Raw genomic sequence first — 27,077 nt, forward strand, 5'->3', positions numbered from 1 at the left:
CCCGGCGGCGGGGCGGGCGCGGCCGTCGCCCGCAGAGAGGAAGGGAGACATGGGAGCGGTTTGAGCCATGGGCTGGTTATTGGAGCCACGGGGTGGTCATTAGAGCCACGGGCTGGTCGGTTATTAGCGGCTGCACCGGCACGGGGGGGGGGCCCCGCGCCCCCGGTCAGCCCCAGCCCTCCTGGAGGCAGGGAGGAGTCCGGCTCCGGCCGTGGGGCAGGGGGCCCGGCACGCCCCCCGCCCCAGCCTGCCGCCGCTTCGCTGGCCCGCAGCAGCGCACGTTCATTTCTTCTGAAGAAATTTCATTTTACTTCCTAGGGAGAAAAAACAGCGTTAGGGGCTGAAGAGACGCCGGGAGTCATCTAGCTGAGGAGCGTCTTGAGGTGCAAATTCAGGCGTGGCCACCTCTGCCGGCAGACACGACTCCTGCCCCCTTATAGTGTGTTCTGAGCCGACACCAAAGTTAAGAAACGAGTCTAGAAAGTTCTGAGATTAGGCAAGTTCCACAAACGTCATCTAAAGATGCAAAAGCTTAAAAATAAAAGAAAAATCCTACAAAGTGTTCGGCGTCCCCTGAAGGGACAAACATGAACAAAAGGAACACAAGCGCACAAGGCAAAGAATGGGCCCTGCTCTCTTTTGCATGCAATTAGTTTTTCAATAGCTAAATTTATTTAAAAAAATATACAAACCAACCCCCCCACACACACATAAGCAAGGGTGTCCCTTTACCAAGACTCCGAAGGATTTTGTTCATTCCACTTGGTTCCGTCTCTGGAATACTCTCCAAATACTCCAAGGCACGGACCTCAAAAAGGCCTAAAGAGAGGGGAGGAAAAAAAAAACCAAAAACAAACAACAAAACACATTCCCCTAGATGAGCTGTTCCACCTTTTAGCATGTGGCATCTTAAATCATTAACAAGGAGGTTAGGAAAAGGAAATCATGCATGTAATGTAAGCTGCAGGATCAAGCCCAGAAAGGAGAGAAATGCAAAAATTCTTTGCTTCATAAGATGAATTCTGCTGCGTACTTAGACGGGCACGGAGCCAGTACATACACCAAAGTGCCAAGGGGGTAACTTGCCAGGACAAAGGGCTTCTTAAGAGTCAAAGTCACATGACGTTATACTTTGAAAGTGAGTTTGTAAAACAAGAAATTAAGATCAAACCTCACCTTTGACCGCGTTCTTACTTAGCTCTCGATCCTGTATGAACCCTGCAAACATCTGTGTTTCCATGAAGAAGTGCAAGAAATGACGCACATTGCGTGACACGTGAGATTTACGGAACAGTTCCCGCTGAAACACCCGCTCCCCTTTTTCTGTGACATTCATGTACAGGGAGTAGTGTCCAACAATCTCCACAAAGAACTGCACAAATGCTTCAGAGACCAGGGAGTTAAGAGGCACGTCATCTGTGAAGAGGACAACAGAGGAGAAATTTCCCTCTACATTCATCACTTTGGTCATTCCTCTTCTAAAAGAGGAGCAGCAGTTACTTTTCAGGCTGTCTGTCTCAGGCTATGAAATTTCAGATGAGTGTTTGATATCAGAGAAGCCTCAGCCCAAATATTAAGATTTCTCTTCCATGTCAACTTTCTGCTGCAGCTGAGACAGGTTCCATTCTAAAGATTTTCCCGTAGCTAAAGCATTCATAATTTCTTTTCCCCTGTTAAACACCTAGTGTCTAATAAGCTGTAAGCTCATAACAGTCTAAATTTAATTCTCTTAAAAAATTAGGCAAATTACAGAACACAAACCCACTGGAAAACTAACTTTGTTACTTCTGATGTGCACGGAATTACATAATTTGCCGACGCCATTCTCTCAAGCTACTCAATGCTTTTTAAAATTCTCACACTTATTTATCTGACAGATTATGTACAAAGCAGTTCAACTTTGAAAATGATCTGTCAGATTACCCTCTAAAGTACAGAAACTTGCTACATTCTCTGTTTCAGAAAAATGTTCTCTCTGCCATTTACAAAAAATCAAAGAAAACTCAAAATGTGGGAACTGATGCACTTGGCCCAAGGAAAACTAGAGCTCTACACATACTGATTGCGAAAAGAGGAACAACTGTTAGGACACCAAGCTTCTTTCTGACACGTTCACAAGAAAGATGTTCTCAGTAAGATCACAGGAAAATAGCTTTCTAAAATGTCGCTTCCTAATGTTTATTTCTGTTCACTCATTTTTATATCAACTACATAGAAGCTGTAGAGATTTGCTAATGTGAAAACACTTTTCCATAGAACTACCTTGTGCATCACTCTGCTCATGTGACAGGATTTCACTTCGTTCTTCCAAGATTTGTACAAGCGCAGCCTGGAGTTTATGAGGCAGGATCTCATCTTCATCTGATACCTAAAGAGAAAAATGGCCATGAAAGCATTTTTGTGTTATATCTATCATTAGTAGAACCTTCTCATTGTGAACAGATAGGGAATACTTGTAACATGCCTCAAACAGTTACAAGTTACTCTGTGATATGGTATATCTTGGTGGAGAAAATACATTTGTCTTGTAGCCACAGAAATGAAAAATGTTTGCTCAGCACTCTCTGACTACATACTATTAGAGTCACACACACAACTGGCCAACACAGAACAATGTGTGCTATATCCACGAGACAGACTCAAGGCTTATTATACCAGTGATAAAACCCACAAGAACAACAAAAGTCTGTTGAGAAAATATTACAAGTCTCAACATTATGGTTAAAAAAACCCAATCCTTTAATACCTTTCTCCAGTTGCAGGCTGCAATGCAAAATAGAACAGTAAGGCAAGGAAAAGGAGATGGAAATATCCTCCTGAACTAGTAATACTCCAGTATGTTTATAGCTACTTGTTTGGTGATGTCGAAGCACATTAGGTAAAAGTTCAGCAGAGAACCACAAGTGAACTGTGATAATTTGTCTCCTAGACTATCCCTCCCAGGGAGGAAAAAAAAAAAATTAAAACCAACAAACACACCCCAGCTAGACAAGAGAGGAGAAAGCCCTGTAGAGAGCAAGGACACAGAAAGACAGCCAGAAAGCAGCAAAGAATCTTGGTGGTCCACTTCACATAATGAACCAACTAGTACCTGTTTTTAAATTCAGCTCAGATAAACAGCATCTTTGGCTTCGCAGAGCTCTGTACCTCATGCGACCTCAATCTTGCAACAAGGATTTGTAAGCCTGTTCTCTCCTCTATTGATCAAAAAGGAACGCAAGATATTTCTTCAGCCACTGGAGTCTACATATGAATACTAGCTTTTGCTGATTTCTTGTTTTCATTTTCTTTCATTGATGCCTTTTCCTGGCATATAACCATGAGTGACTGATACTGTTATTTCACTCACCTCTTGCAAGAACTTGTCAGCACAAAGATCAACAATCAGAACCTGGGGAAAGATGTACAAAACACACTGACTCATATAACCAGGTATGTTGCTGTACAGAAAAAAATCACTTTTTTTTTTTTTTTAAATGTCCCCAGTGGCAGGGGACGTCACACACGAAACACAAGTTTTGCGTAACTGCAGCCTGTCTATAAGAGCAGTGAATATTATTTATCTTTGATAACAATGGAACACCCTGACATGTATCTGGCAAGTTCACCATCTGTCTCAGAAAAGTTTAAGAGTTTATATTAAGATGGAATCCAGAGAGATTATTCCAGAAGTCAGCCTCATACCACTGACATTGTCCCTCCACTGTGCTTCACCCAATTCTCACCTCTTCTATGGGCAGGTCCTGGAGCTGTGGTAACGAGCAGGAGAGAATGCCAATTAAGAACGGGGTCGGAGAGCACACAATATCAATCATAGAAGTTGGTAGGACTGGTATGTAGGTGTGTTGCCAAGTGAAGGGATAAAGCGTTGCAACTGCAGCATGGCCACATTTAGACAGAGTGCTAGAAAGGCAAGAGAAGCACAGGGTGGATTGTCAATGTCTCGTTCAGTACTCAGCTACAGACACAGGTTAGAAATGCTCAGGGAAAATGTAATTCACATACATTGTTTATGCATCAGCAGAAGCCCCATGCATCCACTTTTAAAGTCAGTTATGGGGAGCTAGGAATAGCATCAACCCAGACTAAAGCAGTAAAGGAAACGTTCCCTTATCTCCTCTTGGGTAAACAACATACTCCAAATTCTAAGCATGCACATGTTGTGTGGAAAGTCTGGAAAAAGCTTTTAAATGTAACTACAAGAAGTTAGACAAGCTTGTACATGAAACAGGGCCAAACACAGAAATAAAAATAGTATCCTCAGAAAGAACTAGTCGCTTAGATTCATTTTTTACCTTAAGTTGTCAGCAACAAAGATCACCCTCCTTTCCAGCAGGAGAGAGGCAAAGACCCGAATCGTGTGAGAGACACTTAGACACTTAAACAGGCATTCAAAGTCAACGTGTTCAAGTCGAGAATCCAATGGACGGCAGAGTTCCATCACCTGAGAGGCAAGCAGAGATGCAGAGCGCTGGAGGAGAAAGGCACGGCACAGAGTCAGGCCGGACGAGGGGCAGCCTGGCTGGAGCACAGAACTGGTGGCTCCTCACCAGTGGAACCCAGCGGCCTGGGCAGTTGGCATCACAGAGGACTCCCAAGCAGCCCTTCCTTAAAAAGCTGGGCATCACTTCCACGGTAGATGATTCAACAGGAAGGCGGTTTCTGCGACAGCCTCCCTTCGGACTTCAGGACATGATCTTCAGACTAATTATTTACAGGTAGCATCACTCTACAAGGCAAACTGCCACTATGCCCCAGAGATATCACCGACAGAGGAAAGCCCGTCCTGATTTCCGTTACCTCATGTCCTGCTCCTGGCAGGAAACTCCTCACAGTAATCGTGCGTCCAGGAGCAGGGAAAGGTGCCTCCATTACACTGCGCATAAATGGGTGTACTAGGGCTGGGGACATCTCTCGCCTCTTCTCCACTTCATCCAAAATCTGCAAGAAAATACACTGGACATTGGTTCAATGCCTGCTGGTGAGCCAGAAGAGACATGAGCCTCTGTTAGAGTATCCCGTGCCATAGCTACATGTGAAGGCTCCAACACAGACGCACAGCCCTCTCCCCCCTCACTTTCCCCCTGTGAAAGCTCCCCTCAAATGTCTGCACAATCAAATGGGAATAAATACATGTGAGTACAACCCTCCATTCTCAAATCCAGTCTCCTGCTACTGCAAGGAAATGTCTTGTACGCAGTAATCAACAATTAGAAATCAGCTTTCATCATAAGCTTGCCCCTATATTCTTCTGCAATAGCTGCCCTTTACCTGCAATAGCTTTCCCCAGTCTTTACCTCTTTATCTACTCTCCTCATGGTGCTAGGAGAAACAAGCTGAGATTTCCACCCCACCCCCCAAACTGATTTTCCATTTCCAAGTCATGGAAGAAGAGGATGAAGGGGCACCATCAGTAATATCAGGTATTAGAAGCCACTTCCTGACAGTCATTTGCTGAAGGAATAGTCATCTGTGTATTGGCTGACAAGTCTCAGCACTAGTATCATTTTATTTGCCCTGTCAAAGCAAAGGTGGCAAGGAAGCACCACCCTCCTGGGATGCGTTACAACTGCTAAGCAATTCTAGACTGGACAGGAGCATCCAGTTACTTTCCGGAGCTTGCAGGTTGTCAGAGACTCAAGTTGGATAAGAACTAACAGGCTCTCCCCACTTCACCTTGGAGAAGAGGTTGAAGCAGCCCAGGCGGCTAACGATGCAGTATACCTCAGGAAGGCGCTTCCCTTTCCCTTCTGGCTGAAAGGCAACAGGAACAGTTATGCTGAGAACAGGGATGCAATAAAGAACCTAGCACCTACACTGTAGCTGATTCGCAGAATTCCTTCTGCTGTAGTTCCCTCTACACTTCTGACTTAAAAGATTCCTGAGGAATGACCAGTTCCAGGAGCTGTCCTTCACGCCCAGGGCCCATATCACTGTATTGCTGGGCATCACCATGCTCCTTCCCTTATGCACTCAAAGGGCTGGTAACCTCAGCAACAGCACAGGCACTACATAACCCACACGGGAAATTACCGCTGATTCACGTCCTGCACTTGACTGTGCATTTATCAGCGCATTCTTTACGCTCCACCCAATACACAGATGCTTACCAGGAGCTTCTTGCAGTACCCAAACCAGCGGCTGCCATCCTCACCCGTCAAGACAAAAGAAAATGTTTCACTGGGGAACCAAAGAACAGTCAGGGTTAAATTCACCATGCAGTTCAAAGAAGAGACCAACAAACAAAGCACACAAACTGCAAAACATTCTTTTTCTGGTCATGCTGAAGACCCCCTGGTGTGGTTAGCAAGCTACTTCAGGCTCTATTCAGGGTGAAAACCTGCAGCCCATGGACTGTCATTGAGCTGCTACAGCTCTCTTCCTTCCCAGCTCCTTCTCCATTCTGCCAAGGAGCAACAGAAGCACTTGCCAGCCCCGGGATCTGGCCTTGAACAGACGTTACAAACTTCCTTCTTAGACCAAAGACAGTGCTCGGGCAGAAGCAGCACTTCTGAGTCCACCTCCATATCTCATCTCCCTCTATCACAGGAGTTAGCGATTCAGCCTTTCCCATTTTTTCCTTGCTCTGGCTGCAGTTCTTCTGGTCCAGGAAACTGGCACACACCTAAGCTCTCAGCATTGCCTGTTTCAGGCATGAGTATTCAAAAACAAGTCTTTACCTTTTAAGGTCTGATGCAGGACACCAGTCTTTGGGATCTGGAAAGCAGAATTTGGGAATGACCTTTAGCCTCTCTTCAGCATCCTTTGACTGTCTGAAGGGATGTTCAGGCTGGAGGGGTAACACATGCATTTGAAGTCACTGAAGTGTGGTGCACAGCTGCAGCATTTAAAACAATGGGAGACAGTATCTTCCTGATACTTCCAAATGCTGAACCATCAGATAGCTAATGCACAAGTATAGGAGAACATATTCTAACTATAACAGATTCCCAGTTCCTTCTTACATCTTTCCTGCTGTAAAATTACCTGACCTTTGTAAAATTACCCAGCTGGTCTTGGTAAGAACTGAGTAAGGATTTATAAGCATGGCCAAGTTTATTGGGGAATGAAGCTAGAACTGACCCCCCCAAATGATGGTTGTGTCAGCTTGCCTCGGTTCTATTCCTAGGAGATTTGAAGACAACAAGAGGAACAGGAATATTTTCAGCTTGTGATGTGTCATAATTCAATTGCAAAAACAGTGTATCTGAGTCACATGTTCCAGTTACCATGTGTGGGCTCAAGTCAAATCCCTCAAAGATTACAGGACAACTTTCCATGCTCAAAACTGCCCAGAAGGGGCAAAAGGAAGGTTTTCAAATAATAGAGATCACGTTTAGGTAGGAAATGCCCATGAGGAAAGTTTATTGCATAAAGCTGATTTTAGACATTGTACTCTCAAGTCAGCGCATCTAGGCTATTCCAGTGTCCCAAGCTGTGACAGCAGGACAGAGTGGTTAGAAAAACAGTACAGCATTTTCACAGAGTAACAGCTGTACAAAAGCTTTTATGTCCTTCGGCAATGCAGCCCAAAGAAGAGGGTGACAAGCAGATTACTTGGAAGCAAAGCTATTTTTAGAAGGGAGACAACTCTGTAATCAGAACACCTCCATAATTACTAGGCAATGTTTCCTGCAAAATCCCACGACAGACTGTCCTGTATAAAGTCATTCACCAAAACACTTTAATTTGAGCAGAGGATAAATAAACACCGAGAAAATAATTTGTTTTGTTAGTGCATTTATAAAAGCCAGTGAAGAGCCACATGGTACCGTTGGGTCTGATTGTCTGCTAGGGCAGCAGGAAAAGAACAATGCACTGCCCTTCCCAAAGGCGATGAACAGATTGAGAGGTTGCACCAGGGAAAAGCTAAATCTGGTTACATTCCTTTCTTCCTCCTAACACCCTAAAGCTTGCACTTTCAGCAGATATTACTTATGTATGTTCAGTTTTGCCCACTAAATTAAGACTGTGCACTCTTTCTGGCTGTAGTCCCTTATTCATTTTGTGAATCCAAAACATTTACACATTTAAGACACTAGAGTTATTTGCACACAAATCCCTTACGCAGCTGGACACTATGGGTCCTGCTGGAGTCCCACATAACCTCCGTTAATGAATCTGACATATCCTTCTCTATTTGGATGACATGCAGATTCCTTCATAATCTATGGCTTACTTCTGACAACATTGCTAGAATTACTAGTTTTGTTCTGGTTTTTAGTGGAAGGCAGCAGGTACAAGCCTAGATGGTAAAAACTGAATATTCCTTTCAATCTGGAACCACAGAAGCAAGCATCAAGGCTCCATCCTCTTAGCTTCACAGTACCTACTGTGTACACTGAGTCATAATTCCGAGTCACATATTGATATTGTCATCCATTTGGGCTGAACAGACAGAAAGAAAGCTTATTTCAAATGGCTTGTTCTAGCTACAGCACTTTAACCTCCACAGTTCTCCTCTGCTTTTTGGGGGCTAGTACACATGGCTTTGCCATTTTAATTTTTTTGTTTTTTCCAGAACAGTATAAATAAGCATAAAAGCCCTGGGATTCTATTTCCTGTGCACCATCAGTCAAATTGCTTCACTCCTTGTTTGTAAATCACAGACTACCAGGATGAGGTCACACCAGCTTTGGGAACAGAGCACTGCACTCCCTTTCCTCTCCTGCAGATTGCCTCAGCAGTGTGTCACAATACAGTATGGCTTTATGATATTTCCAGGCAATTAGAATTAGAGTAGGAGCCTTCCTAGTTCCAAAAAAAGACAGTAAACTCATTATCAAGGAAGATATTAAACAACTGCCCAACGCTATATATTAGATCTGTAACAGAGCAAGGTGCTTCATATTCCAAGCCTGTATCCTAACCAGTGGGCCAGCTTTACTAGTATAGAGTTTAGGAAGGGATACACACTGCGAGAGGAAATAAACAGCTGCTGAGTGTGTTTTGTGGGCAGGTTTCCTTGCAGCTCTTACCTTGATGGGAAACTGCTGTAGGATCTGTGGTGCGTATGTCATCTCAGATGCTTTCTTATGCAGAGACACCACCACAAACAGCTCAAATAGCCGCTGCTCCTGAAGCTCTATCAAATCCCTCTCCAAAGTCTGGTAGTGCGGGTTCCTGTTGGAGGCTGACTGCACCTGCAGCAGGCACCTGTGTCGACCTGAAGAAAGGAACAAATCCAAAACCAGCCTGTGGCTATCACTGCCACACACCTACAGGTCACAGAAGAGGACTCATCACCACCTTAAGAAGGGGGAAAAGAAATGGGTGCATCTGCCTAACATCAATGCTGCGCTCTACGGGACTTGGACTCCTGCGTCAGCTCCTCAAGCACGGCTGTTCCACAGAGGGAAGCACTGGCCTTGCAGCAGCTCTGCAAATTCCCTCTTGACCAATAGCTAGCATTCTCCTGCTGTCCTGACATTCTTTCCACACATCTCAGAGCAACATGCCGTGGTAACAATGAGGGAAGCCCAGCTGTGAGAAGAAGCCCAGCTCCACCAGTTCAGTAATTGCCAGGTCTCAGGCAGCTACTCTGTAAAGCAGCATGGGCATTCAAAAGGGGCAAGAGCCAGTTTCCTGGCCAAGAAACCTCCAGGCTGGGACATCTTGACAGGCAGTACGGACTCACAAGCACAGGCACAGCACTCTGATGTAAGAAATCCCCGTGGCCCAGGCACCTCGATGCATTCCAGACACTTTGGAAATCAGGCAGTGACTCAGTCGATGTATTTCTGCAGAGACTCTTCATTCTCCATTACTCTCCTTAACATAAAAAAGCAGAACTTCCCTATTCACTCCAAGTTAAGCCTTCTGTATGCTTCCCTCCAAGTAAATGAAACACCTAAAACAATTCCATCGGTCCTTTTCACTAGATGCTCGCTTAGAGACATGGCAGAATCACTCATCAGGGCTGCTGGCCAACCATTACCATCTTGCATTCAAACCTTACCAGCATAGAAGCTAAGACCTCTTTGGTCCTTCCCACACCAGCTAAAACCAAGTATTTCAAATCTGTAGTTTGGGCCTATGATCAAACTCAGGACTGTGGAACCAGACAAATAAACAAGTGATTTCTCTCCAGAGAAAAGGGCATTTCACAACATATAAAACTGAACCAAGGAAAGGAAGTAGGGGGAAAATAACCTCAAGTGTTAGCAGCAAAGGTGATCCAGGGACAATCTCCTGCAAGACATATTTTAGTTAAGTGTGACTCTACCAACCCAAAAATGAATCTACTTCTAGCGACTGGCAGATTAATGGCATTAAACCTCAAGGGCTCAGGAGAAGTGGCAGAAATAAAGGTTGATTTGTCACAGCAACAGCTCCCCTGCCTTGGCCATGCTGCCTCTTAGATGTTCCCTTTGTCTGTCTCATCAGAAGCCACAGCTAGTCAGTGTGATTACCCCATTAGAGCCTTAGCCAAATGTGCAGTGCTATGGGGACAGGACCAGCCCCTGTGATTCACTCACTTTTTGGCTGATTTTCCGTATCACTTTCATTCCCACTGGTTTCACCTGTAACACATAGTTTTCACTTATTAGCCATGCAGAAGGAAGACAGGCAACACCCAAAGTTGGGAAAGAGAAAGAACTTTAGACTCATCAGACCAACATCATTCAGGGCTGCCCACCTATCCTGCTCAAAGCATCAGCAAAGAACAGCCAGTACTGGCAAATGTGCTACAACAGTAAATTTCAAAAAGCTGAGTTGACATCAAGTCACTGTTTCCAGTAAACCACCTGTAGGTCAGCTGAATGCAGGCAAAGAACAGAAACCAGGTCGTTATTTGAGGCTGCTACAAAATTTGACAGAGTTGCTGAACAGAATATACTATAAATAAAGACCATAGCACAGCTATGGAATCAGAAGAACACAAGAATATCACTTTAGAGGCACAAAAGCGATGAGTGGAGTAGCCAGTGGTAGTTCTCATGCCAAGTGGTTTTGTGGAGAATTTTGGGGTTTGTTCTGCTTTTTTGAAAAAGCACGTTTAACCAGTACCCCAGTTCTTCAGGCTCAGATCATAGCAGAATCTTCCATTTGTGACAGTGTTAAACTTTGTTTATGCAAGTGTTCCCAATTATAGCGGTCCTGAAAGCTCAACAATTTCACCTGCAAGACATGGGGTTTAGAACTGTCGAGTCAGCCCAGCATGAGCTGCAGGAGGTGGTGGTGCCTTGCCTTTTAGCAGTACCTGAGGATGTACAGGAACTGTGCCACTCCAGGTTTGTAGCAAAGAGAATGGTGCTGGAGACCTCTATACCTTTCATTGGAGGCACTTCTCTCCCAGCAGGACTGCACAACTTCACCCTCTTCTTTCCACGCTTAGAATCAAAGATCTCCTGTATTTTTAGTACCAGCTGAAATCCAAAGCAGAAGCAGAGGTTAATGTGGGGGTCCAGAAAAGGGTCCAGGTGCCAAGAGGACTGCAGCCCAACAGCTACCATCTAGCACCACAACACTTGGGAAAGGCTGCCCAAGTCTTGCTTGCTAGACTACTTTTAGCACAGCTCACTGTATAATGGATGAGCACAGAATTTCTCCTACAAGAGAGAGATTACTGTTAGCACCACTCAAAGCTGACACCAAACCGTACAAGCATTCTAGAAGTTATCATACTTTGCTTACCAAACAGAGAGCAGAAGCGGCAAACTGTCTGGCATCAGATCTCCTTTTTCTATTAGAGAGGCCAACTGCAAAGGCACTTGCAAGCATATCTTAGAAACCCTCCACCACAAAGGACTCTGAACTCCGCATGCTCTCAAGCATCCCAATTCTTTCCAAGCCCAGACAAAGCAGAGCTCTCTCAGTGTAACTTGGGATTTGTTTTTTGTTTGTTTGTCTTGTTTTGTTTTTTAGGTTTGCTGCTATAGTTGGATGTCAGACAGCTAGAGTAAGTTCTCCAAAGCACCATGTCAGGCACAGAACAAGGCTGCTCTAAGCACAGTCCTTGTCCCAAGGTAGCTTGCTAAAATGAAAGGATTATGTACTTTCATTTTGCATAGGTGAAGAAAGACAGTGGGACAGAATAATGGGTCTATGCTGCAGGGACACCAAAGATCTGGTCCACTGGAATTAAAAATTTGGAAAAAAACATAGCCCAGTGCAGACTAAGCTACAGACATTAGACACTCCAAGTCGATGCTGTTAACTGTCCTTCCACTGGTCACAACAGCCTTAAAACCAAAGTCCTAATGCTTTCTGTTACTCCTGTCACGGGCCTCTCTAGACTCCCCCCGCCTCAGCCGCCACGTATACAATGCTGCAGGTGGCTCCTTGATTCTGCACTGTCAAAGACAGCTATCACTTCATTGTGAAGAAGGATTTACGCTAAATGCAGTGAGCAGGTCAGGTTCATTCTTGTCTCAAGTTAAGAATTCATTAAATGCTCCCACTGAATGTAGGAGGGTGGGGCCCAGCCATTTGTCACCACAAAAACTGCATAAAAAGGAAGATATTCAGCAAGAGAACCTGTTTTTCAGCTCAAGCCTTTATCCCCAGCTCAGCAAACTAGGCTTAGGCTCTTCTCCTTTTCAGATCTATTTCTCCCCATTTTCTGCATTAGCCAGTCCTCCTAGCACCATGAGGCTGCAAGAAAGAAAACAGCCCACAGCAGAAAGCAGTGCTTCTCCTGCAAAATCTGCCTTCTTTCCCCTCTACCATCCAGCCTTACCTAGAGGATTTCCATTTCTGTTCTGATTTTTGTAGTTGAGTCACTAGTGAAAGATATTGGGTGTGTTTAAGGCAGCTACGTGTTTCTTAAGCAATAAGAAAGTTTGGGTTTTCTTCAGACTCTAATCCTTTTCTCAATCTCTCGAGCAATCTTGGCTCAATTCCTTGTGAGCAAAAAGAGTAAAGTGTGCTTCCTGCATGTAAATTGTTACCAGATTTTTGGATAGGTTTGCTTTTGGAGACTGTTTTATTTTCCCCCTCCAAATGAAAGATACTCTCCATCACAGCATTTTTATAATCCTGCCATCTCCTTCCTGATTTTCCAGGCCTGCAGTTCGTTTAAAAACAATACAGAAGTCGACTGTTACTCTAAAGTACTTAACATTTGAAGTACTTTGCAGCTGTCCACCTCTACCTCGGCCTTGTGCAATTTGAGCAAATACACCCAATTTTCACAAGAAATAAAGATCTGCAGAAGTTAAATGATTTTACCATGGCAAAATTAAGTTGTTGCCACCATCACAACTGCAATTTGAGTCTTATGCACAAAGTGCCACTACGTGCTGCATTTTATCACTGAGGGACATGAGCTGGTAACCAATACTAGTATCTAGAAAGATTCCCAATGCATCGAATGAGAATGACAACAGTGTCCTCTATTGTGAAGGTGGATTAAAAGCCTTTCTCACTACTCACCTCAGAAGCATATCTGCCTTTGCACACAGGCAGGAGGGAGTAGCCAGAGGCACCAGAGGGGAGAACTGTATGAAAGCTTTGTGAAATGCGCTTATCCCTAACAGCTGCTCTTCACCTTTAGACTATGAAAGAGCTGCCAGGGTATGTTCCTGTTGGCAAGTCAAGGACTCCAAGCCAACACACCAAGTAACCAAGGGCCCAGCCAGCTCCCCACAGCAGCCCCACACTGTCAGTCATCTAACAGCTCAGTGCCTGCAGCAAGAACGTAAGGGTCAGTCTGAGAAGTCATCAGGAGCAAGGGACACATACACACAACTGTGCAGAGCTGGCCCTTTAACTCACAGAGAGCTTCCTTGCATTCCTGCACGACATTCAGCACAAAACCAGCATCATGACACTTCATGGAAGCACTGGGAACAAGGCTTAAATGACAAAGCACGAGCAAGAGCTAGTATTCCCACACGGCACTAATCTCCAGGTCAAGACCTAGTACTCCATTTGCAGATTCTTGGCCAACAAAACCACTGCTGCCCCACCTAGAACTGGCACTCTGTTTTTTGATCCCTGAACACCTGCCCTACTACTTGGAGAGGAAACGATTCAAGCAGGGTCAATTGTCCACACATACAGCAGTGCTAACCAGCATTCACCTGCCAGACACACAGCTCCATGACCACTTACAAAGCACTTATAAGGCACTAGACAAAGCAGCAAGAGTTTGAAATGCCATGCACAAAGTAATGTATCATGCTTAAATCTCACCCAGGGCAAGTTCTTTTTCCTGCTAGCAGCCTCTACTGCTCGGAACAGCTTCCACTCGGTCAGTGTGACAGGCAGGGTTGTGTCCTTCACCATTTTCCCTTGGAAACTTGTCTGGGAGGCCTTTAGCTCAAGAGTCTTGCGACTGAGGAAGGGAGGTTTTGGGGGAGGCTAGAGAACAGAATTGGAAGAGATGGTTAAGCATGGGATTAAGCTTTGGTCCAAGCTCAGAGTCAAAGGAGTCAGATTACAAATGATAAACTTCCTGCAGCCTCCTGCTCTACCAAGCTCTCCATCCCACCCCAGCCCACACACTCAAGCATCTCATCAACGCTCTCTTGTTCCTATTCTTTTGCTCCTTAGCAGCTTAATCAACTGCCCCTCCCATGGCTGTTCGTTTCCATTTGCATTAATAACAAACAACAAAAAATAAAGAAAACGAAGGACGTAGCAGTGGAGAATGTGGGGCCAGTGGGGAGCACAAAATAGGGCCCTTGTGAGGATGACTCTGTAAACACACGACAAGTTAATCCCCTCACCATACCTTGGGAGCCCTACTGATGCTCCGGGGGGGTGGTAGCTTCCAGACAGATGGGACCTTCCACAGGGGTAAGGGCAGTGCTCCAATATCTTCATAGGGGTTCTCTTTTGCAGGACCTGGAAAAAGCATTGGATGGGGGATTTATGAAAGGAGATGAAGTCCTGCATTCTTGCAAGGGATGTAAGCAGGGAGAGTGTGCAGTTGTCTGCCAAGCTTTAACAGGGTCTGAGGGAGACCTGTTTTAGGATGGATTAGGTTCCCACCATTCAAAAGATCCTTCTAACCCGCTACCATCAACTTGGCAAACTGTACACAGACTCAGCAAAACAAAACACTTCTATCACTGCAGAGAACGTAGCTCTATTGCAAAGCAGCTAATTTTGTCAGTGTTCACACTGATCTCTGTGCAGCACTCAAGCAAAGCGTTTGAAGAGCTAATAAAGAAATCAGTTTAGCACAGGCCAATTCTAGCAACCTTCCATGACATCCGAAATCAGGCTGTTCACATGCAGATAGATACTAACATCAACAAAGAACCCCAGATGGGGAAGACCTTAAAAGTCACAGAGCTGGAAAGGGCCTCAGTGCATTCTCATCTTCATTCCTCCCCCCCCAGCAAATTTGCTACCCTTAAATAAAGTGAGCTCATCCCCCAGAAGCACAGGCACATACAGATAATGTCCTCGTAGATGTTGTCTTCTGACTGTGTGTAGACTAGCCGGGATCCTGTAGTGCCATTTGTCTCTTCTCGAAGTCTGTGGGAGTTGGTGGTTGCCATCCGGTTGCGGAAGCCCTGGATGTCCTCAAACTCAAAAGATTTCCTAGAGGAAAATCAGTGTAACTTCTTCTAAAGGCACTTGCATGTACCAGTGAGTTGCTGTCTCCAGTCCACACAGAGTATGGTCCTCCTTGGGGCCATCAAGCACAGGGATGCTCCACTCTGGACTCTCTGATTTCCAAGTGTTGAGGTTTAACCCCAGCTGGCAGCTCAGCCCCACACAGCCGCTCGCTCACTCCCACCCAGTAGGACAGGGGAGAGAATCAGAAGGGTAAAAGTGAGAAAAAGCGCGGGTCAAGATAAAGACAGTTTAATAGGTAAAGCAGAAGCTGCGCAAACAAGCAAAGCAAAATAAGGGATTCATTCACTATTTCCCCTCAGCAGGCAGGTGTTCAGCCATCTCCAGGAAAGCAGGGCTCCATTACACGTAACGGTGACTTGGGAAGACAAACGCCGTAACTCCAAACATCCCCCCCTTGCTCCTTCTTCCCCCAATTTTTATTGCTGAGCACAACATCATATAGTCTGGGATATCCCTTCAGTCAGCTGGAGTCAGCTGTCCTGGCTGTATCCCCTCCCAGCTTCTTGCCCACCCCCAGCCTGCTTGCTGGTGGGGTGGTTTGAGAAGCAGAAAAGGCCTCGAGACTGTGTAAGCACTGCCCAGCAATAACTAAAACACTAGTGTGTTATCAATACTATTTTAATCAGAAATCCAAAATGTAGCACCACTCAAGCTACTACGAAGAAAAATTAACTCTATCCCAGCCAAAACCAGCACACCGAGCAAGTCCTACTCACTTACTCTGGGAGATTTTTAAATTAAAAATGAAGTTGGAGGCTCCATGGCCAAGCACACTCCAAGCAGGTATGGCAAGTCCCATCCTGTCACAGAGGCAAGAACCCCAAACACATTTTGCAGACTAAGCACTTGCAGCAGTACTCCGAATTAGGGCACTGCTCTCTACTGGACCTCTCCTACTGCTCATGCTAAGGTGTTACCGTATTTGCGAGTTTGCATTTTCATACACTTGGCCTCCATTTCAAAATCATTGCAAGGAGCTCACAAAAGAGCTGGCAGGTATTAGCCCATCATCATAAAATTTGGCTTATTGCTGCACGTTTTGCCACGGTGAAAGAAGGTTTCAGGAGTCCTAGCCACATCTCCATCAATAACGTTCACGCTACTCTCTAGCACAGCTGCCCTAAGCAGCTCGTCTGTAAGCAAAACTACCACCAAGCTAGCTCAGAGGTTTTTTACTCTATAACAGGGACCTACATACAGGAAAGAGGGAAGAGTAGCCAAACCTACTGCAACAGGGGTACCCACAGCTGACAGCCTCCAACTTTAAGCAACAAGAGAATCTTTCACTCACAGGAAAGCCGGAACATTTAGCAGCCATACTGCCCCAAGAGAAAGCTATTCTGTAATCCACAAATTGCAGCTGAGGACAAGCTCAGGGCAAGAAGCAGGCAGCGCTCTCCCTGGGGCCAGCATATTGTCACTCAACTCTGTTTTAAGGTGTGGGACTGACATCTGGAGCTTTTAGCCTTCTTTGCAAGATTATCAGCAGCAAAAGCAGTGCACACGCAATGGTGGAAAAGGGATACTTTCATCCAGAAATATCCTCTCCCCATCAACAGAGGCATCATCAGTACTAGCACTTCCACAACGATATCGTGGCAAGCAAGCTGTTTAAACCCATCTAGAAAGTGATTTAAGGAAATATGTTTCAGACACAAGAGATGAATCGATGTACCTCTGGGTTCTCCCTCTGATCCTCCTGCTGGCTATTCTCTTCTCAGGCTTGTTGGAGGATGACACCAAATTTCCTTCATGCTGCTTTTGCAGGGAAGCTTCCCTGGTAGCACTGACATCACTACAGCTACTAGCACCCTTTTCTGCAAGATAGCGGAAAGTCCTACGGGGCTTGGGTGGTGGGACAGCAGCTGGCTCCTCTTGCCCCTCAGCCTCAGAGTAAATGTTTTTCAAGCTCCTCTCTGCCCGGCAGAGAGAGTCCACTCCTTTAAGTTCTCTTTCCGTGGAGCCACAGCTCCCTTGCTTCCTCTGAAGGGCCAAGGGAAATGGTGGGGCTCTGCCAGACAGAATGGGATCTACTCTCCTCCACAGAGTTTGTGAGGTATAGAAGTTCCCTGGGGGCAGTGTCGCCCCTGGGTCCAGGAAGCCTGCTTGCCACTCTCCTTTCTCCTTGCCTTGGGAAGCTAGGCTGCACGCACAGGGCTTGAGGTCACCACAGTCACCAGTCTGCAAGCAGCTCTGTGCATCTTCCCTGAAGTCCAAACCCAGGCTCTTTGGATCTTTGGACCCAGTCTTTCTGCCCTTCTCTGTATGTTCTGGCTTCGCTTTGGGTACAGCATCGCAGCTGGTATCATACTTTACTCCGAAGTCCTTCAACTGCTGTTTCTCCTTGCCGGAGCACCCTCGTGTCCTCCCCTCCCATTGGGAGATCTTCTGTTTGATGTTGCGGCAGTGGCTCCGGGAGAGGGTCTGCACAGCAGAGCGGGAGAAGCTACTGTCCACTGACCCTGTTGGGTGCATGGCAAGTGCCAATGTGCTTACAAACACCCCATCTCCAGCCTTGTCCAGGTCCACCCGTGTTCTGCACGCATCAAGCTGGCATGAGACTCCAAAGCACCCAGTAGTGGCCACGACCCCCTGGGTGTCAGCTCTGCAAGGACTGCCTGCTAGCACAACCTGTGGACAAAAAGAAAAGAACCATCAGCTGCACTCCAGCCATACACACCACCGGGTACTCCCAGCTGCTCTCTGGCAATTGCTGAAGAACATTCCTCCCCAAATCACATGTTCAAGACTGGCTTCCAGAGCATGCTCCCCATGAAGCCTGTTTCTGTAGCACACATCTGGGAGGGTTAACCAAAGGAAATAGGGGTCTCACCGGCTTAAAAAACAAACAAAACACCACAACAGGAACAAAACACAGCCGGGGATCCCAAGGGTCCAAACTCAAGGAAATTATTTAATGGCACAGGAACACAGTAGCACAGTCTGTCTGCAACAGAGCTCTCAGCCAGCCCCTCTGCAGTTTGCTTGTACCGATGCAGGTCAGGCAGGAGTGCTCAGTTTCTCCTGATGCTCTGTACTGCTCAGAGCACCTCAGGCAGCACATAGCTAAACCACTGCAGCACGATGTTTCTACCAGAGCTCTCAACACAGCAGAGACACAGCAAGATACAAGATACCACATCAGCTCTATAGAAAGGGAACCACATCATCTTCTCCAGAGAGTCAGCAGCAGCAGGACGGTTGCTGCTTCACACAAGAGGACTTGGACAGTTGTGATGACTGAAGAAGAGCCCAACTGCACTCCTCCTCCCAGAAGTGTTCTCCTGCTGCACAACACAAGTAAAAACCTGTCTGATGTTCTGCTTGTCAACACCTGGCCTGAATTTGCCATCAGTGAGACTGGAGGGCAGTGGTGCCCAGCCTGTGGCTTGCAGCCAGGGAAGTTTTAAAAGGCATACAACAGAGGCCAAAAGGCTGAGGAAACTGGTGAGTTCTCATGCTCAAGAGGAAAATAGCCCTGTGTTTAGATTAGCAGAGGAGAAGGAATGCTAAAGACCCAGCACCTACAGGTCCTGTATGACCTCAGCAGAGACATTACATATGCAGAGTCCCTGGCCTCGGAGCCCTTTGGCTCTACTTGTAGCTTACAAAGCTTACATTTTCAGATATGCCAGCATGGTAGAAAACTCATCTTGGACAGTAGACAGCAGCCCACAGGCTCTAATATGCTCTGTTCCTCCCGTTCTCCAGGCAGTTACCATATTTCAGAAGCTCCAACCCTCCAGGTCTATTTAATGTTCTCCATTTGTATTAGGAGACAAGCACTCAGCAAAGCTTGGGTTCAGGCCAGGTCGCCATGCAGCAAGCCTGGCCACACTGGCTTCAGTAACATTCCCCTGGCACTAAGAAGTCTCCCTGCAAAAGGCAGAACAAGAGCAGCAAGCAGCCCCCATTCCAAACATACAGCAAAAACAGAGGACCTCTGCAGAAAGCAAGCCAGACTTGCTCCAGGTGGGAACACAGGTCATAAGTCAAACAAAGCCTGTACTCAGGCTCCACCTGACAGATCCAGCTAGCTCTTACTGCCAAAAACTGGGTACGTGTCCTCCAAAGCTGCTATTACGACACCCAGTCTTCATTGACTCACCAGAGCCTGTAAGAATTTGCAGAACCAAGGATGGGAAGCAAACCAAGCTGGAAGACAGGAGCTTAAACCTGCCTGACAAGGGTTCATGCTCTCCACACACCAGGCTGGGTGTGGAGAGCCCCTACCGCAGCAGAGGCCCGCATCCTTCCCACCGTTGATACCACACCTCCAATTCCAGGGCTCCAGCGCTACCCTGGCTCTATCCCTGGCATTGCTGATCTGCTTGGCAGAGGCATATGCGGTGCAATTAATAGAAAAGCACTGGCCTTGTCAGACCTACTTGATATAGTTAGTGAGAAAGCTCATTGACATAGGACAGCCCAGGGCTCCCCAAGCAACCCAGTGATGGCTTGGGCACACATGGCACCAAGCCTCGGCTTTCTGTTGCACTTTCACACTCTCTACCAAAGCAGCATTGCTCGCTGTGGCAAGAAGCTCACTGCTGCCTGTCTCCAGAGAGAACAGCGTGGGTTCTTGCAGTCTGGCACTGCTTATCACATTGTCCCAGACAGCTGCTGGTAACTCTCCCACTCAGCAGTGAATGGGCTAAACTTGGACAATCTGGGTAAGCAACTGAACTTGCTGATGTTGCAACTGATATTTGCTCCATCAGCCCTTTTGTCCTTCATCAGCGTTCCGCCCTGTCCTCAACACTTTCATAGCCACACCACTCCTGACCACAACCCAGCACGTCCCCAAAGAAGCGAGGTGAAGCTACTACTGTGCAGATGGCACTGCAGCTCCAGCGCCAGCTCCAGCGCAGCACAGCACCCCCTCCCCACTCCTGCCAGTAGCAAGGTGCAGGCAGGGGACAGAAGAGAGCTGCTGATCCCCTAACAGAGGGGCAGGGATAGAGCAGAACAAGTTTGAGAATGACAGAGAACACACAAAACAGCAAACCACACCTACCCCACTCTCCCCGACCCCCTTGCCCAGGGTACTGCAGTGCTACTGCACCCCACTGCAAGACCCTCTTCCCGCACAGCCAGGCTGCTCCAGGCAGGGAGGGCCCCCTGCCCTCTCCTATAAATAGGCATTGTTTCCAAAACATCCTGAGCCAGGGCAGAGCCATCCTTCCTCAATCCCTGCCTGCACAGCCCTGATTAGCAAACAGGAAAGCAACTTTCCCCTTTCCTATGCCATTGCAACTACTCTACAGCAACAGTGCTCAGGGCCGCTCCTGAGGACCTGAAGCACAAGCTAGCAAAGTGAAGGGTCTGATGGGGAAAGCCAGGCTAGGAGAGGTGCGAAACGGCCTCTTCTCAGCCAGTACAGCTTCAGACCAGGCACCTTTACCCCCAGCCAGGTCTTCAAACACGGGACCACTGGATGCAGAACTTGCACGGGGACAGGTACCTGAAGGACCTTGCAGTGTGGAGCAATGGGCTTATTCACAGGACTAAGCACTTCGAGGCCAGGATATGTACTCATGGAGCACATGCAGCTCGATGCTGACAGCAAGCCCAGACATGGCACCAAATGCTCCCTTGCTTCCCAACAGCACTGGCAGCTTTCTTCTGCAAATACACCGCCTGTCAGCTCCCCCTGGGCTCCGACCAGTAGCCTGGCAAAATGTCTGCGTGCAGCACCCATGAGGGCAAATCATTGCACAGAGTAGACTGACTAGCCCTGCTCAGTAGCTTTCTAGTTGGGTCCACCTCAGAGTGTGCAGGGCTGCCAGTACTCAAGCAGGTCAGGTCTGCTGGCTGCCAGCCTGCGCCATATCCTTCCTCCGACTCACATTGGTAAGGGCACAACAAAAAGTGCATTTGCTGTAGTTTCCTCAGCCAGTCTGCCATGTTTCTGCTTCCTGATATAGAGCCATGGCCCAAGTCAGGCTAATGCTCCTACCTCTCTGTCCTAGTTTCAGGTGGGATAGAGTTAACTGTCTTCCTAGTAGCTGATACGGTGCTATGTTTTGAGTTCAGTATGAGAAGAATGTTGATAACACTGACGTTTTCAGTTGTTGCTAAGTAGTGTTTAGACTAATGTCAAGGATTTTTCAGCTTCTCATGCCCAGCCAGCGAGAAGGCTGGAGGGGCACAAGAAGTTGGCACAGGACACAGCCAGGGCACCTGACCCAAACTGGCCAACAGGGTATTCCATACCATGGGACGTCCCATCTAGTATAGGAACTGGGGAGGGGGGGCTGGGAATCACCGCTCGGGGACTGGCTGGGTGTCGGTCGGCGGGTGGTGAGCAATTGCACTGCGCATCATTTGTACATTCCAATCCTTTCATTACTACTGTTGTCATTTTATTAGTGTTATCATTATTAGTTTCTTCTTTTCTGTTCTATTAAACCGTTCTTATCTCAACCCATGGGTTTTGCTTCTTTTCCCGATTTTCTCCCCCATCCCACTGGGGCGGGGGGGGGGGGGGGAGTGAGTGAGCGGCTGCGTGATGTTTAGTTGCTGTCTGGGGTTAAACCACGACACTCTTCTACTGTCCACATCTGTGTTTCCATGATGAGGCACAACCAGCAACCGAGAAACACAGTGAAGCAACACAATCCCAACTAGCATACAGGTACTGGCGAGACTTGAGACTATGTCTGCAGTGCTGCCACCCATTCTGCTCACTGAAGAATGCCTGGAGTTCAGGCAGTTCACCCCGTGCTCAAGCAATTACCTGACTCTAGCATCCAGAGCTATATAGACCCATACGCAGAAACAGAATCCGCACTGAGTTTATTTCCTCTCCTTCAGCAGAAACCTACCAAGTAATATTACTTCTCCAGCCAGCGAAGCTCCATGCACTGGCTGGTGAAGTAGTATTACTTAGCAGGTGAAGAAATAAGCTTCACTCACCTAAGAAGCCATACAGTTTTGAGTGCAACAGTGAAGGTCCTTCCAACGCATGTCATTGATCTTTGAATTACCAGATACAATTAGAAACACATGGCTCCTGGATTCTGTTAAACACAGACAGTAGAGCACAAGCTTAAAGCAACCAGTGTTCTCTCCTGCTCAGTACTGCTCTGCCAGTCACAGGCCTGAACCGTGTCTTCCAAGGTAATCATCCAAGAAGGAGAAGAATGCAGCTTTTTACCTGTCCAGGCGTGCAAGGCAGGTGGCTGCTATCAAGAACTAGGTGTTTAATCTAAGCTCATCATGTGAGCCACAGCAAGGATAGAGACTGATCTTTGGTGAAAAAAAGAGCAGACTGGGGTGGTCTGACCCAAGCTAAGTAACCCTCTGAGGCAGTCTGAGATAGGCCAAAACACAGCTTAGGGACACAGAACTGGTAGAGACCACCCAAGTCAGGCAGCCAGCACTTGTTTCTCAGGGACCACACACACCATTCCTTTCACAAGCTAACCAGACTTAACATGACTGCTGCTCTCCTGACCACTCCTTCCAAACTTCTTCAGTGGCCCCAGTATGCTTCCCAGTATTTCCACAGAAGCCAAACTTATCATCCTTACTGCATTAGTACTTATAGTAGTTCAGTGTAGTCAAGAACACTGAATTATTTCATTGACAGCAGTAGTTTTGGGCAAAGAGAAATTAAATAATTTCTAGACAAAGTATCACACATTTCTCCAAAAAGACAGCCTCTCTGATCCACACTGTTTGAAGACAGCTTCCATATCTTTATCCAAAGCAGAAGAATGAGGCACATTCACACCACATGATAGGCAGCCCTAACTCTTTTTCCAATTCTGAAAGCCAGAGAGCACACTAAGCATTTTCCATGCAAAGTTTCAAGACAATTCCATTTCCTGAAACCACATACTCAAGGAGAGAATGTGGCCAGTGCTGTTCAAGAATAAAATACTCTTCGATGCTGAGGTCAAGCCCACCCACAGCAGGTGCTGCTGGTACCCCACAAGCCCCTGACCACACTCACACCAGCACCTGATTAGCTAAACAAAGGCACTAACACACCACCTTACCTTATCCTGCTGCACAAGACATGAGAACACACAGATCACTGACTTGGCAAGCCCATGCAGTTCTGAAGCATTCTTTCACTCCTTTTATGAGAGCTGTGCAGTTCTAAGCCACCCAAGAGACCTCCTTGTCACCAAGCCTCCTGTGTTGGTAGCCAAATAAAAGACAGTTTCTGGTCTTCTGAAGTCTCAGGAAGCTGCCAGCTCAGTCCTGGAGGGATGAGGGGACAGCCAGAACAGCAGCAAGGACCCCTTCCAGAGTTCTCAGCTACTCCCATTCTGTTCAGCTCCAGAACAAACCTGACGCTTTACTGAACAAAACTCTGCCATGCTGATGTCTGAAAGACACGGGCAGTACCAAACAAGCAGATTTTATATCAAAATAAGTAACACTTCAGGAATGTGGTATGCTTAGTCATATCCATCTCGATACAAAGCAACTCTAGTTATTAACTCGTTCGAAACTTCTGCATATCATCCTGGGGAATGGAGTTCCACCTCATCAGATACATGGCCATGTAGAGCACAGCCCCTGGACATAGTAAATGTGGTGCTAATCTTAATTACACGGCAAAAGGAGGTTAAGTCTGACCTCTGCCATGGGTCCTAAGACTTTTGTACTGATGAGAAAGATGTATCTGGATCTTTCAACTTTCAGTCTTTTTCTGAAGTGATGAAATTCAGCTTCTTGAAAGTAAGTTTTTACCCACACTAAAAAAAAAAACCCACTTTAAACATGTAAGCCCTGAAGGCTTTTATGCCAGAGGACACACGTACAGAACCCACAATGTGCTATTTTTAAAGTCATAGTTTTTTAACCTGACTCACAGTATCTGAATGCTCAGGTTAGCAATACTGAAAACAGCAGTTGACTCAGACACTACACCACAGGCTGGCTGCATGCCCCAGGAATGCTGCAGCTTCACACAAGAACTAAGACCTAAGGTGGAGACAGAGAAAAGTTAAACTCAAACATGAGTTATCCTGGAGCTGTTTCTTGGTGCAACTGTCAGACGTGAGATTCCAGGCTTCTCCCAGGGCTGACATCACCATAAAGCCACAACCACCTTTATGTTACAAGGGCCGCCACAGATAGGCTGTGTGGGGCCACAACAACCACCCACTCATTCCTTTGAAGAAGTCTCAGCAGCATGAAGGCAGCTGTCCCAAGAGGTTCAGAGGCTGCAGACCAAGGTAGCACCAGAAAACCTTTCAGACACACATCCAGATAACGTGTTCCCAGAGCTACATACATACTGGAAGACTGAGATAAGAATTTTGCCAAGCAGCGACACACAGTACTAGGACTCAGCACTCCAGGACAGATCCTCCAGCCAGCTATTTCAAGCAGGAATGTTTTACAAGGCCACCAACGCCACCATTTATTCCCCCCATACCCGACACCCTCAGACATTCTTTGCACATGCCTTCCCTTCAAGGCAAACTGGAGCATACAGCCCAAGAGACATGCTTTTTGGGACAGGGTGCCCAAAATCTTTCAGGGTCCATTTCTTCACTCACTACATCCTACCCCTGCAGGAGTTTAACTTCTAAATGCTCAGATAGTAAACAATTCGCCCAATCCTGCCTGCAAGCCCCTGAAGGGACAAGCCATCTGAGTAGTGATTGAAAGACACACCACACTCCTGGGGAGCCACTGCGCTCCTGACCCTAGTCAGGACACTTCCATTGCTCTAGCAAATACCCTACTTAGGGCCTTTCCCTCACCCGCCCATCAGTGACTGAGCGGACAGCTGGACCAAACTCCCGCACCTCCCCTCTGGCTGACAGAGCCCTGGAAGGGCAGCACATGGGTTTGTTCAGCAGCTTCTCATTTCTCTGCTCCACTCTCCCTTTGCATGCAGCAAAGTCACGGCTCGCTCCTCATCCCTCCCTTCTGTAACTCTGACAGACAGGGACAGCAGAAACCACAACCACTGTTGCCTGAATACACACTTCCAGGGGCTGTTTCTCCTGCAACTCCTACTTTTCTTTCGTTATTAGGGCTGATGCAAGTCCTAGCTGTCAAGAGGAAGAGCTCCCACCACTACTAGGGCTCTATCAGAGTTGTGGTAGCCAGGTGCCCACTCAGGCTGCGTTCAACCATGGTAACTGGAACAGAGGGGTCTACACAGTGAACTGGGAAAGGCAAGGGGAGACTGGTCCAGCATGGCAGCCTACACCCCAGGCTCTAGGACAGCACTGCCAGGAAGGACCTCTGTAACTACTCAGGCCTGCATACCTCAGTGCAACAAAGCACGGATATCTAGCACTACCCAAAACATCACAGCCTACTAGCAAATAATTTGCCCCAGAGAAACTGTACAGAATCACAGAGTGGTTGAGGTGGGAGAAGACCTCTGGAGATCACCTTGTCCGACACCCCGCTCAAGCAGGGGCACCTACAGCAGGCTGCCCAGCACTGTCTCGGGACAGCTTTTGAGTATCTCCAAGGAGGGAGACTCCACAGCCTCCCTAGGCAACCTGTGCCAGTGCTGGGTCACCCTCAGAGTGAAGAAGTGTTTCCTGATGTTCAGAGGGAACGTCCTGTGTGTCAGTTTGTGCCCATCACCGCTGCTCCCATCACTGGGCACCACTGGAAGGAGCCTGGCTAGGTCCCTCTGCACCCTCCCTTCAGGCATTTGGATACATTGATAAGACCCCCCGCCCCCCGAGCCTTCTCCAGGCTGAACGGGCCGAGCGACCGTGGTGAAACTCGAGGCTGGCGACTCATGCAGGGCAGCTAGCGGGCTGGAGCAGGCACCTACTTCCCCCTGGGTCCAGCTCCCGTTCGTTCGCTCCCTGCCCTGCCCTGCCCTGCCCACAGGGGAAAGCGTCCAGTCGCTGCTTCCCTGCCTGCCCGGACACCGAGGCACGGGGACCCCTCGGGACAGAGCTGCCGGCCCCGCCGCAGGCCCTGGAGAGCTCTGCGGCCGGCGGGGCTCCGGCCGGGGGCTGGCCGGTGCCGCCCCGCAGGCACGCCGTGTCGCCGCAGGGCCGCCGTCTGGCTGCTGCAGCATCGCTCGCCTCCGCGCTCAGGGGCGGGAAACGACGCCGCAGCGCTTCCTTACCCGATCCCAGCAGTCCCAGGCTCTCACTGGGGCCGGGACCAGGACCGGGACCGGCAGCGATCGGACCGCGCCGCGGCCAGCAGGACCCCGGCCCGGCCGGCTCCGCCGCCAGCGCGTCCCGTCCAGCAGCCCCGAGCCCGGCCGCGACCGCGACCCCGCGGGAAGCCGTAATTTCCACCCCGCCCCGGGCCGAACTGCCCGTCCGGAGCCCCGGGCGATGGGGCGCGGGGGAAGAGTCCCGCGGCTCCGCTCCCCGCCGCCACCTCTCCTCGCCGCCCCGCCTCACCCGATGCCACGGCCCGGCCCCAGCCCCGCTCCCTCAGGACGCTCCCGGCGCGCACCGAGCCACCGCCCATTGGCTCGCGCTGCCGTCACTCAGCCGGCAGCCCCGCCCCCCCTCCCGCGCAGACGGCACGCAGCTGCTCACAGGCGGGGTTTTACTGCGCGGCCGCCGCGCGGCCCCAGA

At 48.0% G+C, this 27,077-nt stretch overlaps 1 protein-coding gene across 8 annotated transcripts; it reads right to left on the reverse strand.

Moving 5' to 3' along the window:
* Nucleotides 1–59: 59 nt before the first annotated feature.
* DENND2C (DENN domain containing 2C) lies at nt 60–26,960 on the reverse strand. Of its 8 annotated transcripts, none has more exons than XM_052814798.1 (19): nt 26,612–26,824; nt 17,213–18,168; nt 15,350–15,498; nt 14,681–14,793; nt 14,140–14,307; nt 11,273–11,369; nt 10,479–10,523; nt 8,979–9,166; nt 6,681–6,790; nt 6,111–6,180; nt 5,677–5,754; nt 4,801–4,941; nt 4,296–4,444; nt 3,726–3,903; nt 3,350–3,391; nt 2,263–2,368; nt 1,177–1,416; nt 733–819; nt 60–314 (listed from the first exon to the last, which is right to left on the reverse strand). In XM_052814798.1, exons 2-19 carry the CDS (start codon nt 18,010–18,012, stop codon nt 283–285), a joined length of 2,793 nt encoding a protein of 930 aa, XP_052670758.1. In that variant the 5' UTR covers nt 18,013–18,168; nt 26,612–26,824; the 3' UTR covers nt 60–282. The 8 variants fall into 8 exon arrangements, 7 of the variants coding, with proteins under 7 accessions (XP_052670758.1, XP_052670755.1, XP_052670752.1 ...); XM_052814795.1 differs by lacking the exon at nt 26,612–26,824 and adding an exon at nt 22,092–23,515 and having other exon boundaries at nt 17,213–21,505; XR_008239316.1 differs by lacking the exons at nt 60–314; nt 26,612–26,824 and adding exons at nt 2,747–2,763; nt 22,092–23,517 and having other exon boundaries at nt 650–819; nt 17,213–21,505.
* Nucleotides 26,961–27,077: the final 117 nt, after the last annotated feature.

Source organism: Harpia harpyja, chromosome 19 (genome assembly GCF_026419915.1).
Source record: "Harpia harpyja isolate bHarHar1 chromosome 19, bHarHar1 primary haplotype, whole genome shotgun sequence".
In the NCBI taxonomy this organism is placed as follows: domain Eukaryota; kingdom Metazoa; phylum Chordata; class Aves; order Accipitriformes; family Accipitridae; genus Harpia; species Harpia harpyja.